Source organism: Neolamprologus brichardi, chromosome 13 (genome assembly GCF_056152115.1).
Source record: "Neolamprologus brichardi isolate AB-2024 chromosome 13, ASM5615211v1, whole genome shotgun sequence".
Lineage (NCBI taxonomy): Eukaryota > Metazoa > Chordata > Actinopteri > Cichliformes > Cichlidae > Neolamprologus > Neolamprologus brichardi.
In genome coordinates this window covers 18,137,487-18,158,190 of record NC_142116.1, presented here as the reverse complement: position 1 = coordinate 18,158,190, position 20,704 = coordinate 18,137,487, and the positions used below count along the sequence as shown (strand labels likewise).

The window sequence follows — 20,704 nt, the reverse complement described above, 5'->3', positions numbered from 1 at the left end:
ATGATGTTTGCTAGTTCACCTTACATGCATTAATGTAATAACGTGGTTAGCCTACTCAATGTAAATTACACACGAACAACATTAAGCTACTCACGCAGAGAAGAACGGCTGCTATCAAATACGGCGCCAGGTGTTTCATCAGATTTGAGGTGTTACCTCCTTTGACAGTATCACAGTATCAGCTTAAAGCACTTGTTGCAGGCTGCTGAGTTTGCATATTTTGCTGTGATGTACAGCCAGACTTTTGACCGCTTTGCCTTGGGCATTTTTAATCTGTAGCTCTGCTCAAAAAGAACGTACGTACCTGGACCCGCCTACTATCCTCGGAAACGTAAAATGATTGGCTAGAATCTAAAGTGTATCACAGCTCAGGAAAAAAAGCACCGAAATGTGCGCTGCTTTTCGGTCTGGTTACTACCGTTTATGTCAGAACTGGTGCCATCATGGCACCGGATACCGGTACCCATCCTTACCGCTAATGTTAGGCTCAGTTGTCCTTAAAATTGCACTTTCCCTCCAATAAAAAGCTGATTACAGTCTTTCAAGCAGCAGACAGACAGAAGTTACATCCACCCATAACGGACTCCTTTCACAAAATGTTACAGACTTTTCTAGCGTAAAAGAAGGTGGACACTTCTCAGTCAGCATTGCCAGGTGAGGTAAACAGTAGGTTGATGGCCTTCCACAGATTGGGAAAAGCTCAGGAGCAAATCGGGATCTGGAACAGTCAATAGTAGAAACAATCTAAATCTTCTTTAAATGAATGTTTTTGATCTCTGTTTGTTGGCTAAAATGTGTTTTACATACTGTAACTGTACATTTGTGAACTAAAATAATGAATAGTAATATGTAAATTGTTTACATCTTATATGCATTATTTTTTACCTATCAACAGTTTTGTTAAAAAAAAACTCCACTAGCATACACAAATTGCATAAAAACAATAGCAAAATATCCACCTTACTAGTAACTAAATTTAGCTCGTTTTTTTTTAATGTCCTTTGGTAATACTGCTTATGAAAAGGCATAAGCAACAAATATAGCTACTCTTTAGATTTATCATGGGAAAACATCTCACTTTCAAACATTTGGCAGTAGACTCGTTACCAGACCTGATTCATACATATTTTGACTTATTGCTTGTTCCTTTCAAATAGTTCTGATCAGCAATCCCTCCCCCTGCACTGCTGATCTTGTGTCTCTGTACTGCACACAAAGGCTTAGAGGCTTCATCACTGTGGGGCAGAGTAAGCCAGCAGGAGAAATGAGAGAGTGCCTGCTGCTGAGCTCTGCTTCTATTTGCTCTTGATCGGTTCAGCAATTTTATTCATATGCAAATGAGCCCATGACATCATCAAGTCATGTTTGAGCACCGAGTACCTACTTTCCTTGGGTGATAGTTGGCACCACTGAATACAGATGCCTTGCTGTTGTCAGCATGTATGCAGTGCAGTGCTGTGGTTGTATTTAACTGTAAATACTGTAATCCAGGCTCCAATGACCGGTGAAAAAATTCAAATTGCCTGAAGGCACTGTAACACAGTCTCATCTCCATATTTTTTTTTCCAATCTTTCCCTCTTGCATGACTCTCAAATGCTCTTTTTTTTCTATCTTGCTGTCATCTCGGGTTGTGTGGTGCCACTGCACTTAACATCGAAAAGGGAAAACATTTCAGCAATAGCATTTGTTTTTATACAAATACAGTTACACCCCTTTGACTTTCTCATGTTATACCCATAAATGTCTGTCTGTTGCACCACACAGCAGCGTTGCCACAAAGCCTATTCAACATTACCCGTCCAAGCTTCAGTACTATAGTATGAAAACATTGGCACTCATTTTTCATAAGCTTTAGTTCTGGTGACATAACTGCTGCACACGGTACGACGTCGCAGATGCAAAAATGCTTGTTTGTTTTTTACTTAAATTGTTTTCCCTACATTATATAATTAAGCAAAAATCCAACTTAAAACCATGATAAAGAGTGTTAATGTTTCTTTACCTCACCCTATTTGAAATCCTCTTATGAAGGAACACTGTTTAGCAGTCGTGCACCACTTCGTCTTGCTAATCATCCTCAACAAAGGGATAAAAGACATTATGAATATTTAATCAAGAATTTAGAAGCCAGTCCTGACAGTAAACATAATTGAATGAATCACATTTGCCTTTTGTTGGTCTTCAAAAGGAAAATGTGATTCATTTCACTGAAACATTCAGGACTGTTTAAATTGGCTGCCACATACATGAAATATAAAGTCCATACCTTTCTCTCCAGTGAGCTTCCATTGAATTATGAACACTTTGGCTGTGTAGAAACACTGAGTTTGGTTTTGGGAAAATGGATTATAATAACTTATATTATATTTATTCAGACACACTATCAATAGCTATGCAGATTTTCTAAATGTAATGGTGTTACGGTGCATTGTGTTTTCACAAAACCATGTGGAACGCAAAGGCAGATTGATAACAGCTGTGAAGCATGCAAAACATTTCCACAAGGCAGCAACTTTGTATTATATTTTCCCTCTCCAGAAATGTTTAATTGTATTATTTCACTTAAAGCACAAATGGGCTGTAGCACTCCAGAGCAGACAAATGCTGGCAAGACAAAAAGCCACTGCTGAAATGCCCCTTGCTGCCATATAAATTCACAAAGGGGAGTGTGCAGGGGGGATGCTGTGTCATTTTTCATTTGGGGAGGACATGTTTGTTGCTGGCTTGGCTTTTGATGTTGGGAAGTTTTCCTTTGGGGATGTTTAGGGCAATACTGCTGCGATTAAATTTGAGAGTGGCAGACTCCAAACGTTCCCCTGGTCATTTGTGAGGTGTGTATGCTTTTAGCCGAATCCCGTACTACTTGCCATTCACCGTTGGAGTAATTTCCATTTACACTCAGTCAAAGATCAACAAGGATGACACACAGCATTCTGCAGCATCACATTTCTTACCTTGTCAGAGGTGAACTCTGAGTCCCTGGCAGACATGATTATTTAAATTTATGCTGCTTTTGTTGGTGCTTTTTTCTCTTCAGTCAAAGGAATGGGAGTAGTGTCTCAAGTATGATTCAGGCTTACTGAAAAATATTCTTTTTTTGTCTGACTGAGGATCCTGTGTCTAGCACCTTCTGGGTTTTGATGTTCATGTTGATGTTTTTTACTGTTGAAAATGCACCAAATTTTCAGTTTCTGTAGAAGCAGTGCATGAATATCTCGTCATCACGTCTTTTCTTACAACCTTTGTTTGAAAGGATGAAAATGTCAGCGTTCTGCTTGATCACAGAAAGTAAAGGTTCTCAAAAAAAACTTGCCTTTAGTCTTCTTTGGTGATGCCATAGGGTAGTGTTGCAGGTTGTTTTAATTCTGTCTTGAATTGCTTTGATTTCAAAAGAAATGTACATCTGTATTTACACTTTATTAGGTACACCTTGACAATACTGGGTTGGACCCTCCTTTTCCCTTTAAAACTGTCCTAATTCGTGTCCTAATTCTTCATGGCATAGATTCAGCAAGTGGCTGGGAACAATCCTCAAGACTTTTGGTCTTGGCATGAGAGCATCACACAGATGCTGCAGATGCAAATCTTTTGCTCCACCACATCACAAAGGTGCTCTGTTGGATTGAGATCTTGTGATTGTGGAGGCCATTTGAGCAAAGTGAACCCTTTTTCTCGTTCAAGAAACCAGTTTCAGATGATTTGGGCTTTTTGACATGGCACCGTGTCCTGCTGAAAGCAGCAATCAGAAGGCGTGCACTCTGTGGCCATAAAGGGATTGGCATGGTTGGTAATCAGGGCTCGCAAAATTTTAAAATCTCTGGTAGCCCTTCGGGCAGGCATTCTTCCATTTTTGGTAGCCCAAAATAAATTTAAGTAGCCCGAATAAAAAATAAAGCAATTTTTTTATGTTTTGTTTCCGTTGCAATATTATACATTAAAGTATAATATTGTGACGAAATATTGTTACAAGAGAAACAAAATTAATCTCTCACCTCCAAAATTAATAAAAAAAAATTGTTAAAATACAAATCACAACAACTGTATAAAAATTACAAACATCAACTCAAATACTTGGTTCAAATTGAACAGAAATTTCTATGAACTTGTAAGAACTGTGTAGAACATGAATCAGTCTGTGTCAGATCCTGAATTTGAAATTTCCACTGAAGTCACGGGTAAGAAGTAAGTGGAACCAAGATCTAGGCCATTTGCTTTTTGAAGTTTGCAAAGACTGCTAAATTTTACCAATGGTAGTTCACTCTTTGCAACATAGCACGCTGTTCTAAACAGCTTTTTTAGGAGTTCTTGTTGTGCTTGGTTTATTTTTAGTATGTTTTTTGCAATTGCTGTTTGTTCTGGGAAAAATACTGCAGACTGGGCAATAATGCATTTCTTGCATTTCTCATGGGTTCTAATGGGGGCCTTTCTTAAAATGACTGGTCCCAGTAACAAAGGCGCTTGTCGACTCAGAAATCAAATGAAACTCACAACACACCTGGCAGAACATCATGTTATATAGCTCGTCGTATTCCAGCCACAGAAATTATTTTGTCCATGAAACCAAAAAAGCTGCACTTTCTTTTTGCCTCATAGTCTGATTTGTCATAACTTTTCCGTTTTGTGGTAAGCTTTTCTTTGGCTGCCCCTTCTTCACCCTGACCTGTCTTATTTGGCTCAGCAGAGCTAAAATACCAGCGTAAATCCTGCTGCTTTTACACACGTACTTACATAACGGTCAGCGATTCTTTGCGCACTCAACCTCTCACATGTTTAATTAAGCTTGCTGCGAGAGATTTCACTTGTCATGTTTGAATAGTAAGCCAATGAGTGATAAGACGATGTCACAGTGCTGCTGCTCTCTACACACCGTTCGCGCGATCGCAAAATGAAACTGAAAGCAAAAACAAGCGCAAATTCAAACGCGATTTCAATATGTCACATATTGACAGTGGCTCACCGATGCCAATGACATAATTACTCAGCTACATTGGCGAAAGAATGCAAAAGCATAGACATATATTTTCCTTCCTATGATAGCCCGACGGGCAGGGCTGAGTTAGATTTTGGTAGCCCGACTGGAAAAATCGCTAGCCCCGGGACGTCGGGCTAGCGATTTTGCGAGCCCTGGTAATAATACTCAAGTAGGCTATAGCATTTAAACGATGGTACTAAGGCACCTAAAGTGTGCCCCACAAAATACCGCCCACACATTACTCCACAATCAGCAGCCTGAGCCGCAGAAACAAGGCAGGATAGATTCAGGTTTTAATGGTTTTCATACCAAATTCAGACTAGTCATCTGAATGCTGCAGCAGAAATTGAGGCTCATCAGACCAGGCAACATTTTTCCAATTTTCTCCTTTCCAGGTTTGGTAGGTCTGTGTGAGCTGTAGCCTCAGTTTCTGTTCTTAGTTAACAGGACGGGCACCCGGTGTGGTCTTCTGCTGCTACTTCAGGTTCAAATTGATCTGCCTGCACAGATGCTCTTCTGCATATCCTGGTTGTAACGAGTGGCTATTCTGGTTACTGTTACCATCCTGTCAGCTCAGTGCAGTCTGACTTCTAGCAACAACAAGGCATTTTCACCCTGAGAACTCCCACTCACTGGATATTTTCTCTCTTTCAGAACATTCTCTGTAAATCCGAGAAATGGCCGTTTGGAAAAAAATCCCAGTAGATCAGCAGTTTCTGAAATACTCAAACCAGCTCGTCTGGCACCAACAACCGTACCACATTCAAAGTCACTTAAACCACCCTTCTTCACGATTCTGGTGCTTGGTTTGAACTGCAGCAGCTCGTCTTGACCGTGTCTACGTGTTTAAATGCTCTGAGTTTCTCCCACAGAATTGGATGATTTGTGATAATGAGCAATTGAACAGGTTTGCCTAATGAAGTGCTTCTCAGTCGATGTATACTTCATAATTAGATCCCTTAAATTACTTTTCTTTCAAATTAGCACCGTATTCACATTACGACCACATTATTGGTGGGTTGTTTTGTCCAAGCAATGTTTTTGTACACATACTCTTGAGTGTCTTTCCTCCAGCACAGAACAGAATGAGCCAAGGATCAGTCAACCAAGTCTATGACTAATGGATGAGCCCATGATGTCCAGATTTTTACTTCCTCTACAGCTCCGATAAACAAAAACAAAACACTGGATCCCACGATTCTTCTAATGCAGCTCTTGCTATGCCCTTCCTGTGTGTCCTGAAATAGTATGTGCTTGCTCTGACCACAAAACACAGGACAGCAAATAACAGGAAGAGCATTAATTATTAGTAGCTGATTAAATTATGATTCTCTAACTGTTGCTTTTCACAATAATAAAAGAATTTAAAAAATGGCGAATTTAGTTTCTCGTTCAGTTTTTAATTCAGCGAGCATGCTATCATTTGCATCGCATATTGAACTTTAACGATTATTTAATCATTCAACCGTTAAACTTATATTTAATGGCCTGTTCAGTGATCATCGAATAGTTTTCTAGATAAAAATGAACATGTGGGTGTGAAATGTCTCCTAGCAACAGCCGCTGGTACCAGGAAGAAAACAGACTTATGCTGTGAGAAGAAACACTGGAAAGAATTTCAAAAAAGTAACTTATTTCAGGGCATCTCAGGGAGTCGGGGAATCTGACGTCTTTGAATTATTGTCACAGAAACATTGGAAACTCCGCTTTCTGAGTTCGAGTCCTCTTCAGCTCCGAAACACTGATTTACTTCACTCAGCATAATGTTTGCTGATATAGAACTAAGAGGGCATTTTAGTGCGAGTCAATCAATGGTGCATTTTGTTATACGGTGTGGTTAGATCAATCTTATGATTTGCGTCTATCCTATTAATGGGTACATAACCCCTTTGCAGTTTGTGAAAGTAATTACCAAACAGCTACATTACAAGTGAACACTTCCCTGCTGGGTATTAATCCTTTGGAGAGTAATAGAGAAAAATGTATTTGGGTAAATGCCACGCCATATGTGCGCTTGTTTCAAAAGTATCTGATTTAATAAGGGCCATTTTTGTTTTTTAAAACCATGTCCTTTTTTTTTTCACAGCAAGGTATGTGTATCAATTACACACTATTCAGAGTTGTATTGACAAGTCCTCCCATGAAAGATTCAGCAGCAGCCCTGCCTGCTCACTTGGAGTTTCTTTTGTGAAGCTTCACAATACCACGAGTGTTGCTGCGTGCTGTCTAATTGTATTGCTGGAGATATAATGATAGAACACAGGCTACCCAAATTAATTGAGGCTTGCCAGTCACAGCACAAATTATGCAGCAAATGCTGCAGTGCTGCGTGTGTGAAAGTAACTGCACCAGAGCCAGCCATTACAGTCAATGTAGGTGTAGTTTATGATCTGATACAGAGCATGTTGCACTTATAAAAAACAAAAACGACAACAACAAACAGACCCCTTTGTATATCTTGTGCAATAGGTGCAGTGGCGTGATATGACATTTCATGATTTGTAACCATATGTAAGGTTATTTTCAGTTACATCAGATGCAGCGCCGCAACCTGTTGTGCTAATAAGAGTATCAAAGTAACAGTTGGTACTTGTCTTCTTTGTGTGTGTGTGCCAACTACAGCTCACTGATAATAAACCCTACTGAGCATACTCTCCATTTGCAGAACTAACAGACACTTAAATCAATCAAATGACTCACAAATGATAAATTCACAACTTACATGTTACACATTATGATTTGCTCTTTGTAAGAATCAGAAATATGGCTAGAATAACAAGCCTTTTTTGTGCCTTTTTTCCCCCCAGACTCTAAAAACTGTTGCAAGGGCACCGTGCAGTGCATGATGTTTTACTGCCATCTGTTGCCAATACTTTCAGATGTTTCATGCAAAAGTAATATTTTAATGATTATCCTCCTTTATTATTAGTTGTCTGCAGGGGACTGTGAAGAGGGAATGTTCTTATTGGATTGTAGAGACAAACACCCACCTTCAGGTTTAACAAATACCTCTGTGTAAAGGTGCAGTCCTGAAAATATTTGCAAGGTCCCTTAACATTCCAGGTAATATTTCAGTGGTGATCCTCCGGAAAGTTGCTGTAATGCAGTTGCCCTTAATTAGTCACACACCAGACGCAGTCTAAATGAGGATGTTAGAGATGACAAATCACTCATGATTAGAACATTAGCCAGATGAACAAATGCATAAATGATGATTGAGTTAGGAAAATGATCACAGCCATATTGTGGTGTGGTCTGTCTTTGGAGAAATATTTATCCGTCTCTGTTTGTTTACCTCAAACTGGAACTTTGCTGCGTGGGTCCTGTGAGACCCAGAAATGAATCACAAGGGGCCCAATAAGAAATCAGTTTCTTCCCTGCATTAGAGAAAACCACTGCTTCTTTTCCTTCTTATTCATTCATATGTTTGTTTGGTTGGTTTTGGGCTTGTGTGTATGTGTGTGGCGATTATAATGTGGAGCTGTGGGCCATATTTCTAGCTATCTACACCACATAAAGTAGTTGTACTCATTTTTAAAAATATATAAATAGTCACGTTTTCCTTAAAGCAAGACTATTGTAAATTAGCTTGCTGGAATATTAAATGTGCTCATAAGAACTCATCAAGTAACATCACCGTTTGCTTTGTGCGCATGCTTTCCATATCTCCCAGGGACAGTTTTTGTAGCATTAGTAGCCCGAATAAAAGCTACTGTGGTAAGCACCAAAATATTCATCAAGCGCCCTCAGCAATAGAGGTTGTAATGATACTGTGATGTTTCATACCTTGCAAAATGGTCCATTTTTGTTGCACAAAGATAAGGATTGATATATCGCACAACTCTATCCCTTTCATTAGGATCCAAGGAACAGCGGGACAATATCCCAATGTAAGAGAGTGAGCTCACTGGAACACACTGAGCACCACCAGGACGTTAATGGATGTCTTTTGTGGACATTAGGTTGCCTATCACATTTGCCAACGTAAATGTGCCTTAATTTATCAGCGAGTGTGTACAAAACGGCTCTTATGATTTCCACACCTGTAATTAGTCCTACCTGAAGTTGAGTATGATTGCCGCAGGGAGGTGTCCTGGAAGGCTGTTTCAAATTAGCAGGAGGGCGATTGCTCTGATTGTTTCCATCTGGCTATTAAAGCAGACGTTTGAGGGTTGTTCCTCATCAGTCGTCATCGGTACAATCAAAAAGAATGGCTGAATAAGTTACGAAATACGCAGAATCGCAGTTGTGTGGCGTGTTTACAGGCTGGTGGCAAAGAAACCCACAGAACACAAAGGGCATCACGCATTGCCGTGCTTACGTGTGTGGCGGAGAGCGTGCAACCTTTTGCATAAGGTTGAGCCTTTTAAAGTGGCTTCCATTGTGTACTGCCAGCATAAGGCCGGTGATGAATTGGGGAGAGGGGATCACTTGACTTTGCCAGAGTTGGAATATGACACAAGTAGACCATCTACTTAACATTACGGCTGCAACATTAATGACTACTACAATTGTATATTTCCCCAGAGAGACGCTGAGGGTCAAATGATAAAATTATCTTCCTTCTCATTAGGTTTGTAATGTATATCTAGTTTGTGCCCTCGTTTTTATCATTAATTAATCCTGAATGACATAATGAGCACTCATACCCATAATCATGTTTTTGGCCTATTGTTATCATTGTTATCAGTAGTAGCAGTGGCAGTGGTAGAAAATCATAGAAAATGTTATTAAAACTGGTATTTATGTCACAGATCATGTACCTGGTTATGATTGGTGATCTCACTCTGTGGTTTTTCTTTAGGCACTCCATAGGTACTGTTTAGTACTGTGTCCATTTCAACTTGGCCGAGAAACACAACTACTTACAGAAAATAAAAAGCACTGCAGCCCTGAGCCAAAACCTGTTTCTGGCCTTCTTATTTAAATCCAAAACTGGGGAAAACATTGCCTGTTTTTTCTTGTCTCTCCTGTGTTTAGGGTGAGAGCTTGTGATACAAACGGACCATTACTTCAGACCCAGTGTGCCAGTGCATAACGTGTCTTATAAAACGATGTGTAATGTATATCTAGTAAGTTTATAGAATATTCTCTGTGGTCACATTAGGAGCTTCACTGCTGTCTGCTCTGTTTGTTTCTCCATCAGAGCCTTTTCCACACTTTGCTGGCGTTATTGTGAGTATCAGACATGGCAGGGAGAGGGCTTCCTAACTTACCCCTGGTTTCTGTGTCTTCTCTTTTAACAGATACAATCTGCCTGTTGGCAAACAAGGAGGCCCGTGTATGATTGAAATAGCTGCAGATAATGGCACGGCTCAGCATCTCGAGGAGTACGTCTCACACCCTACGTCACAGGTATCCTGACCTCTCTGCACTCAAATCCACCCTTTGTACAACCATCATCTCTGTACAACCATCATCTCATTTCAAACACATAATTATCTCTCAGTTATCTTATTCCTTTTACAGCACAGTTTGCCTTAAAAACATTGAAATGTTGGTACAGCAGTAATATCATCGCCTGTGGATCCCGATATTCTTCAGTAAATAATAATAATTAAAGAAATACGCATGTATTTCCATCGAGAGCCATTCCAGTATTTAAACGCTGCTCTAATAATGAATGCCACAAAGCCATCAGTGGCTTTTAGTTTTTGTAGTAGGGTTGTTTGTCAATGTATTTGCTTATATAAAGGCTGCATTGTTATCTAAAATTTCTGAAATCTGCTAAATGCCATTGTGACAATTATGAAGTAAAAGAGTATAAATGCAGCATTAATGTTAAAGAGCAACACAGGAAATATGCCCTGGCATTTATGTCATATAGACAGATGATGTTTACTGGCAATTTTTTTTCCCCTGACATCCCTGCATTTTTTTCCCACAGCCCTATACATTTGGCATCCCCACAGTGCCAACAGACTCGCCACATTCAAATAAACAACTTATAGAACTCATGACAGCAGGGCCATCAGTAGATTGACTGTATGTTGTTGTGTGCTGCCAAAGCACATTGCTTTATGAATACAAAACAGGCTTCCATTTAGAAAAAAGTGCATCTTTTACAGTATTATCTATAGATAATCACAATTGGCAAACATGTAAGCCACATCAAGCTTGTTCTATTGTTAATCACAGGCTGGTCTTTTTTTTTCTGGCTCATTAATTTGATTAACAACACCTATATTTGTTATTAATTAATAATTTTGCTTTCACATTCAAATATGCAGAGAGAGTCTCAACCTTCCCACTGGCCCAACATGCCTCCCACTCCTCAGTGTGATTTATGGTCTTCTAATTTGAGATGCCAACATGTTTCTTTGTTCCTCATTCATTACACGTGCACCATCTTTGCTGCAATTAGACATCACAGTGCTAAACTTTTTCTTGTATTGTCAGGTTTAAAGATGAAGTGAATGAGTGTGTTTCTAAAAATAAAAAAAAAATACTACTTAAACTTACACGCTGTGTATATTTGTGGATAAACAATACCAGTAAAAAGCTACTTGTAGTGTTTTGTATCAAATGAAGATCTTAAAAATGTCTTGGAAACAAATATGTGCTTTAGTTATTTGTGTTGTATTTGTGTTGGCTTTATCTGACACTGTCAGCCAAGAGAAGAAGTGAGTGGGCTCAAAACTAAAGCCAGCTGTAGACTTCAGAGAGAGATAGCTGCTGTCACTTTCCAGTCTAGACTACCAAGGCTAATCAGACAGCTTAGCAGATGTTGGTGAAGCAATATTGCCATCTATTTCACTGTTAGTATATGTCAAATTAGAAGTATCTTGATTTCTCACTAAACACTGTTATCTAGTTACTCAGGGCTGTGGCAAAGTGGCAGGCTGTAGTTTTCATTTTGGATCAGTTTCTTTTTAATTAGTACAAAGACAGGATACACCCAGCTATAGAGCTACTGTGTCAGGGTTCACAGCAGGCTTGCTGCTCTACTGGTGTATGAGACCAGATTGCATTCAATGCCCAATAGCCGGTGCTGTAGGGGTATAATTACTCATAGATAAAGGGAATAAAGGTATACATGTAGATATATAAATACTAATAATATGACAATCTTAAAATAATGTGGTGAAATGTCTGTTATTGCAGTACATGAAAGTGCTTAATAAGCAACATCAATTAGTGTAGGAAAAGTAAGTTACAAGTAAGTTACCTCAGTCTGGCTTGTTGCTCTTACATTCTATACTGGTTATAGTTTTATATTCTGTGTATATAAAGCTTTATTCTGGTTAGATTTTTTATAGCTGTTAGTTTTGTCTGTCTTCTTGTTTTTGACGTTTTGTTATAAGTATTTATATTTACATTTTCTTGACATTTTTGATTCATGTTAAACTAGACAGCACCACGTAGACCTAAAAGCAATGATAATTTCGCATACCTTCACATACGTAATCACGGTTAGGCTCGCAGAAGTTATAGTGAAACCTCTGTGACAATTTAGACTGAAGGCCAGTATTTTCTTCATCAGACAAAGGAAACGATCAAATTTTTTTTGAAGCGTTAAATGAACATATCTATTTTCTGGCTTTGAAATATTACCTCTACTTATTCACACTCTATCCAATATTTACTAAGCAGAGCAAATTGGCTTTAAGCCGCAATCAGAAAAAGTGCAGATTGGAGTAGCAATTTAAGCCAGCGAGTCGAACGAACAATTCCCAAATTTCTGAAAACAAAAGCACTTAGTTGATTCCAGTAATGATCAAAACAATTTACCAAGGGCAGTACAAATTAGCAGAGGGTCACAGACATGCATGAGTAACCTGCCGTCAGCACAAATACAGTTACTTTTAATCTGACAGGCATAATATACGCATATGTTTTAAGGTGTTTGTGTACAACTTCTGATAAATACTACAAAGGGTCATTTGTAGTACAATAGGTAGTAGGATCGCTGTGTGTGTGTGTGTGTGTGTGTGTGTGTGTGTGTGTGTGTGTGCGCGCGCTCTCCATGGTCCTGAATTGTGGAGGGAAAAAAAGAAGAAATAACTTGAAAATTCAATCTGAAGATTTCATGTGTGTCATGAAATATTTGTTGGTGTGAGGCATGCCACGAGGCCCTATGACATTTGTAAAAGTAAGAGTCAGATCTTGTTTGACCCCTTTAAAAGAACGAGAGGGAGAAAATGAAATGAAGGTTTGGAAGCAGTGGGCTCGCTGTGAATTCTGTTTGGAGGTTTTAGGTCTTCCTTGATTTTTTCCAGCGTGTTTTTCTTTTACTATATATATAATAATGTATCTGTAGCAATCTATAAGCTGTGATAATGTCCCCCTACTGCCAATCAAAAAAAAAACACATGTAGCCCTTTTGACACACCCTCTCTTTTCTTGTTATAGCAGCAACTAGTGAAACCATGCAAAGTGTTAAAAGACAGAAATATTGTTTCTTTGTTAGATAATGGTGCAATTACTAAAGCATTTTAAATAATCTCCTTGCCAAATGCTGTGGTCCAAAAGGGAAACACCTTCAAATATATATTCAATAAGGCTATCCACAAATAAAACACGGCCTTGCCTTTTAAACTTTTCACTACGAATCTTGAGTAAATCCACACAGTATGTTTTTTTTTCCTTGCCCAAAGATGGTTCGCACTAGCCCAAAGGCATAGTTAACCTCGCCCCAAGGTTCTTGTCTGTTTTTATTGTGGCCAAGTTTTACTCATCTAAGCTGGCCTTACATGTGCATAAGAAGAATATGAAACAGATTCCACACTGCCTAGCCCTGCCTTCAAATAAAATTTGAAAATGAGCACACTGCTCGTGTGAAAGCGGTGCTGTGGGTCCACTTACAAAGTCATGAATTTTACATTAGTGGGGCTTTTCAAATGGACTCTTCTCATAAACATGGTAAACATGCTTGGAGGCACCATAAAGTCATACATTATGATCAGCCCATCATCATCACACAGCTACAGTGAATCACATACAAGCACAGTTTAGCATGTTTTAAAAGTACCCATCACACGCTGCTTGTTTTATATGAATCCTAAGCTTTTTTAAAGATACTTTCAAGGTCCTTAAAAGTGTGGCTTCATTGCACATACATTCACAGGAATCCTGTCATGCATGTCTCTTTATAGGCTTTTAAATATGCAGCGGTTATGTCATTTAAAGCTTGTATTGAGCCGACATCCTAAATGATAATGTGGTCTAACACTTAAGTGTCCCTTCACTGAACACCTCCACTTCAGCTGTCCAACACTTCCTCCGATGCCAGCAAGCAGTTATGACGAGTGCCAAGGATGTATAAATTCTGACATGACTGATGTGATTTTGTAATGACTGGAAACAGCAATATTCAGTGTACTTTGAGCTTTTCATACTGTTAACATCCAGTATATTACATGACAAGGTTGCATTTTATCGCTATACCATAACAAAACGTATGTAAAGTGGCAAATGAGCTTTTTTAATCTCGTAGTTAACATCCGGTGTCCATAATTTGACTCAGAAATGTTCATGTCAACACATTTCTCTTTTATTATAGTTTGTTTTGTTTTATTACCCATACGTCCTCAGAGTAAACCACAGGAACAGTTAAAATCTTTTTGTGCTCATTGCCTAGGACAGAACTTGAAATCTTCTGTAGGTTGAAGAGAAATAAAAAAATGTAAATGAAGGAAATTTATACAGTACGATGGAATAAAATATAGGCACTTTTATGCTTATGTGATGTACTCGTTTGTAGCATTTTTGCAGACACAGCTGCAGTTGTTAAGTTGACTGTTACAAAAGAATAAGTTACAGGTTCACACAATTTATCTATATTAGCCAAATGTTACCCAATTACTGCACATCAAAGGAACCTACCAGTGTTTTTTTTTAATGATCATTATCTCTAGATATGTGACATCCAAAGAAATGAAAAAGAAAACATTACTCGGTGCTCATACTTCTCTAAACTTACAAACGCATTAATTTTGATGGTTAGTCTCACATTAAACATGGAATACATTAAATGCCCAGAATCCTCACTTCCCTTGCACCCACTGTTTTTTCCACACGCCATCCACTCCCTTTACTTACCCATTAACTTCATAACTGGCGGATAAGTTTTAACATAACAGTTAAAAAAGGCACAACATTTAAAAAAAGCAAAACAAAACATGGGGTCTAGTGTAATAATGTAACAGATAGTGTAACTGACTTATTAACAAGAATATAAGTTACAGTCTAGGTGATACTAATACCACATTACACCAGAGGGTAACAGTAGCTGAGTCTGTTATCTTTCTTCTTCATCTCAGGATACATTAAGGTCCTAATAATGTAATAGCAGTAATAATTTCACACACACACACACTCACTGTGTTTTCATATCTTTGTGGGGACATCTAATTGACATAATGCTTTCCCTAGCCGCTTACCCTAACCATCAAAAATGAATGCTTAATTCTAACCGTACCTAATTATAACCTGACACTAAAACCACATTTTGAGTCTGAAAAATGCCTTCAAACTCGTGGGGACCAGGATTTTGTCTCCATAAGGGCTGTTGGACCCCACGAGCATAGTAAACTTCAAATTTTTGGTCCCCATGAAGATGTTAATACCTGTACACACACACACAAACATACATTTTAACAAACTGTTTTTTTTTCCTGAAGTACCTGAAGGGACATGTCTTATAGGAACCAGTGTGATTTAATAATATATACTGCTGATCACTTATGTGTGTTAATTATTTATTTATTTTACAGGGGACCTTTGGACCCATATTTCTTGGGGATGTTTCATCTCAGTGGGACATGCACGACAAGAGTGAAAAAGCAGAGAAGAGATTTATTGGCTGTATCAGAGAACTTCAGCTCAACTCAAAGGAGATTTACCTGATGGGTGAGGCAGTTAGAGGGAGAAATATCAAGAACTGTGACCCTCCTGTCTGCCAGCACTTTCCTTGTCGTAATGGAGGAACTTGTATCAGGTAACGGGTCACTTTTTACCCTATTAAAGTTTACTTAATTATCTTTAAACCTGAAAGGCACAAAGAATATAGGAAATCCAACTGTCCTTCTTTATGGAGTAATAATACATTGGACTCAGTTACTTGACGTGAACTGCACCAGATTAGAATGTCATTACATGCATAACTTGAATGTATCACATAAAATAATGTAATTGAAACCAATGTTGGTATTTATGTAAATTTGGCTATGCACTAACCAATTCTTAATGCAAAACTCATCAGTTGTCAGGCTTATTATATCAGCACTGGACTAATTCCCGTGTGGGCATACTGGAGGGTAGCTGTGCTCTATGGAACATTGGCTTGTGCCGTGGTATCAGTGCAAAAACAACAAACAAACAAACCAAAAAAAATTGTAACTTGATTTTTTGTTTTATTAAGTGAGAAAAATATTTGGCAATTTCTATGATAAACTGTCATCACACAACAGACATTTTTGTCTAGTTTTGATCTAAATTAGCAATTTCTGCTCTTTCTTGTATTCTAGCCACAATGATGCGCGTTATCAGTCATTCAAATGTCTGTAATGACGACTGGAGCAGGCGGGTCAAGAACACTTCAAAATGCTGTCTTTCTGCAGTAAACAAAATAATTTCAATTAGCAAGCTGATTTTTTTTTTTCTTCTTTTAATGGATGATGGCCTTCTCAGAAAGCTTGTACCAAAACACTGATTGCACTATGAACAACACAAAGAAAGGGGTTTCAGGTGAAAAAGAAACTGCTGGCTTTATTATATTGCTTTCCCTCAGCTTTTCCATGTCATGGATTCAAAAAGGTGCTGGGAACATTCCTTGGAGGTTTTGGTCCATATTTTTATGATATCATCTAGAGATGGACCGATCCGATATTACGTATCGGTATCGGTCCGATACTGACCTAAATTACTGGATCGGAAATAAAAAATGTAATCCGATCCATTAAATATAAAAAAAAAACACCTCACAAAACTTGCCACACGGCGTAACTCGGCTCATAACCGTAGCACGGCGGAGCAGTGTGGTCACATAGAGCGGCTGTGTGTATTTGTAGCCTGCTAGCAAACATTTCATCTCCGAGGAAGTTATCTCAGAGAGAAGTAAAGCAAGTGTGTAAGTTCATCTCTGAATGTTTGTAAAGCATTCCCGTGTTAAGCTTAACAACCGATATATGGAGCGACTGCCTCTCTCTCTCTCTCCTGTTGCTACTTCAATCGTGAAACTGCTTAATGATCAGCTGATCGGCTTTTCTGTCTCGAGTCCGTCTCTCTTCTTTGTTTTTGGCCCACTTTGCACCAGAAAGAGGAAACCAGCGGTGAACAACAGCAGCACGTTTAACCCTGATAAGCTGTTGTTAGAATTTATTTAATATTACTTTCTACACCAGGATCCTTTTCTACGTAGCTGACGGCTGGTAACTGTGCAGGGGCGGATCTAGCAAAGTTTAGCCAGGGGGGCCGATAGGGCATTAACAGGGAAAAGGGGGCACAAAGACATACTTTTCTTTCTTATTCTCATTTAAAATGTCTAGCTTTTAATAAATAATTATCTGAATCTTACACCCAAAGTTTTAATCTGATGTAAAATGTATAGAAGTCCATTACTGTATATAGTAACTATTAAGTCTAATATACCCTAGTAAGCTATAGTACTTTTTCCTTTGGGAAGGTACCATCTGTGAATTCTGCAATTCTGTTTAAGAAAGATGTTGAATCTATTTAATTATTCTTGAAAAATAATTGATTTCTGTGCATTTTTTTCACCCTGCATCAAATTAAAGTTGATTACATTGATTAAGCATCATGAGGAAGAGGGTGGTTCCCTATTTTCTTTTGCTGGGAGTTTGCAACCCTATTAGTTAGGTTGCTTAATATTTCTGCTAAGTACTCTTTAAAATACCAGAATAGGAAGGATGGAGTAGGTTTAACTTTATTAGATTGATCAGTATTGCTGATCTATGAAATATTTTGGGTGCAGTGTGTTTTTTTTACATACAGGTATAACAGAATAGCTTTAGTGTTGTTGTTGTTTTTTAACTTGAGTATGAACTTATACAAAAAGCAGCAAGATATTAAAAAAACAGTTTTATTGATTAAAAACCACACTATATCGGATTCATATCGGTATCGGCAGATATCCAAATTTATGATATCGGTATCGGACATAAAAAAGTGGTATCGTGCCATCTCTAATATCATCACACAGTTGCTGCAGATTTGTTGGCAGCACATCCATGATGCCAATCTGCTATTCTGCTTCCCTAAGAATCTCTATTGAATCAAAATCTGGTGACTGTGGAGGCCATTTGGGTACAGTGAACCCATTGTCATGTCCAAGAAAGCAGTTTGAGCTTTGCGACATGGCAAATTATCCTGCTTGAAGCAGCAATCAGAAGATGAGTACACTGTGGTCATAAATTGATGGGCGTGGTCAGCAATAATACTCAGGTAGGCTGTAACATTTAAAAGATGTTTACCTGGGGCCCAGGTATGTCAAGAAAAAAACCCTTGCCGCTATAAAAATGATGGTCTTACCAAAAATAAATTATTTATTCTCAATGATCCCAACTAAACCACCACAAGATTGGTTCAGATCTCTAGATTCATGTATGTCCAAATTCCTTTGGAAAGATAAACCCCCACGTATAAGCTTAAAAACACTACAAAAGACCAAGGATAAAAGAGGATTAGAACTACCTAACTTTCAGCACTACTTCTTAGCCAACAGGCTTCAGTTTATCTCAGGATAAAACATACCCTCTTAGATGAACCTTGGCTAGATGTAGAACAAGCACTTTGCAATAATCTAGAGATTTCAGACCTACCATTTATCAGCTCAAACATCCAACGACATGAATGCTTCAAAAGCGTCAGCATCAGCTCTTCTCTGACAGCATGGTGGGAGTTTCTAAAATTGACAGAGTCTTCATTAATCCCATGCAAACGTACACCTATCTGGAACAACCCTGACATATTACAAAACAATAATATGATAAACTTTCCAGATTGGAGTGGTAAAGGAATCAAATATTTAGAACATATATTAGAAGGAACAAAATTTATTCCATTTGACAGACTAGTTACACAATATGGGATCAACAAGAAAGGATTTTTAGAATATCAGCAAATTAAATCCATAGTAAAAAAGAAATTTAAACCGGGTCAAGTTGAACTACAAACACCACCAAGTGTGGTTCAATTTCTTACTCTTAAAACCCCCAAATTACTATCCAAAATACACAAAATGCTTTCTAAAACAGATGAATCAATATCACTTCCTATTGCAAAATGGGAAGCGGATTTATCAGTTAGCTTAGACCAAAACTTCTGGTCTCAGATTTGCTTAAAAACCTTTCATTTAATTAGAAATCCCAGTCTTCAATTAATTCAATACAAAATACTACATAGAGTGCATTATACAGGTCATCGGATGTTCAAGATGGGCTTTACGTCTACCAACAACTGCTCACACTGTCAAACCAATACACCGGACAATTATATCCACGCTCTCTGGTTCTGTCCACCAGTTCAGAAGTTTTGGCGCGAGATATGTGAAGACTTATCAAAGTGTCTGAAATGTAACATTCCAACTTCCCCTTTAGTGTGTTTGTTGGGCAGCTTAGATAATGTCACTACAGATAAGAATATAGCCCATATGGTTTTCACTGCCCTATGTATAGCCAAGAAAACAGTCCTCATGAACTGGAAAAATAAAAATAATCTTAATTCTAACCAATATAGAAATTATCTATTAGATTACATTAGTCTCGATACAGCCTCTGCCACCACATCAGATCAATTGCTTTAGGCTCCTTTGATCAGCTCCATCACCTAGTGGGGGTGGGGGGTCATAGTTTGGTCCCACCTTTGCTGTTGTGATTGGTGTGGGGGTAGGGACAGGCTTAGGGTGTCGGGGGGTTCCCCGGGAGCATCTTCCTTGGAGGGCTCAACCCGGGGTTGCGGTCATGGCCTATTAAGGGCTCTGTTGGCTCTTAGGTGACGGTTTCCTCGTGGCTGCGTGCAGCGGGGCTAGGGGAGGGTCTGTGCTGACGGACGTGGGTTACTGACCTGGTAGCCTGGCTGCCCCTGGGTGGGTCCAGGACGGGCGTGGGGTTCTGGGGGCGCTCCGTCTCTGGGCTGGGGCCCTGGCTGGGCCTTGGGGGCTTGGGTCCTGGTTGGTGTGTTGCCGGGATTGTGGGCGGGTGGGTGTATGGGGGCCCAGCCCTGGCGCAGGGTGCCGCCAGTGCATCGAGCCACCTGGGGGGCTTTTCAACTGGTGGGGGGAGGCTGTTACATCTTGCAGGAGGTCTCCTCTCTTCAGGAACTCACTCTGCAGGAGGGGGAGATACAGGAGAGGTGGAGGAAGATCTCAGCCTGGGCATCTATTGTCTTGTGTAGTCTGGAAGATGAGTGGATGAAGGGGTGGGTGCAGTTTTCTCTGTCGTGGGGTCGGGTGGGCTGTCCCGGGCTCTGTGGGGCCAGGCGGCGCTGCTGAACCAGGCCCTGGCCCAGATGGGCCTGGGACCCCTTTCCCTTAAATACAAGCGCACTCATGCTCACAGGTGTACACACGGGTGCTCACACACACAAACTACACCCTTTTTGGCTCCTACCTCAAAGCACACTGTGCGCTGTCGATCTTACGTGCTGCACAATAATGTTTAATATTTAGTATTTACTGTTATATTCCCATAGATCATCGTGATGTTGTTATTATATTGCTCTCTTTTTCTTCTGCTTGTTTTCTCTTTTTTCTTTCTCAACAGGTGATCCAG

The 20,704-nt window shown here is 39.2% G+C and overlaps 1 protein-coding gene across 1 annotated transcript in view; it reads left to right on the top strand.

The window, feature by feature from the left end:
- eys (EGF-like photoreceptor maintenance factor) overlaps nt 1-20,704 on the top strand; it is a 160,902-nt gene that overhangs the window by 112,670 nt on the left and 27,528 nt on the right. Inside the window, exons 36-37 of the mRNA XM_087850260.1 lie at nt 10,220-10,328; nt 15,689-15,912. Coding sequence (XP_087706386.1) covers nt 10,220-10,328; nt 15,689-15,912 — 333 coding nt within the window. The remainder of the gene's footprint in view (nt 1-10,219; nt 10,329-15,688; nt 15,913-20,704) is intronic.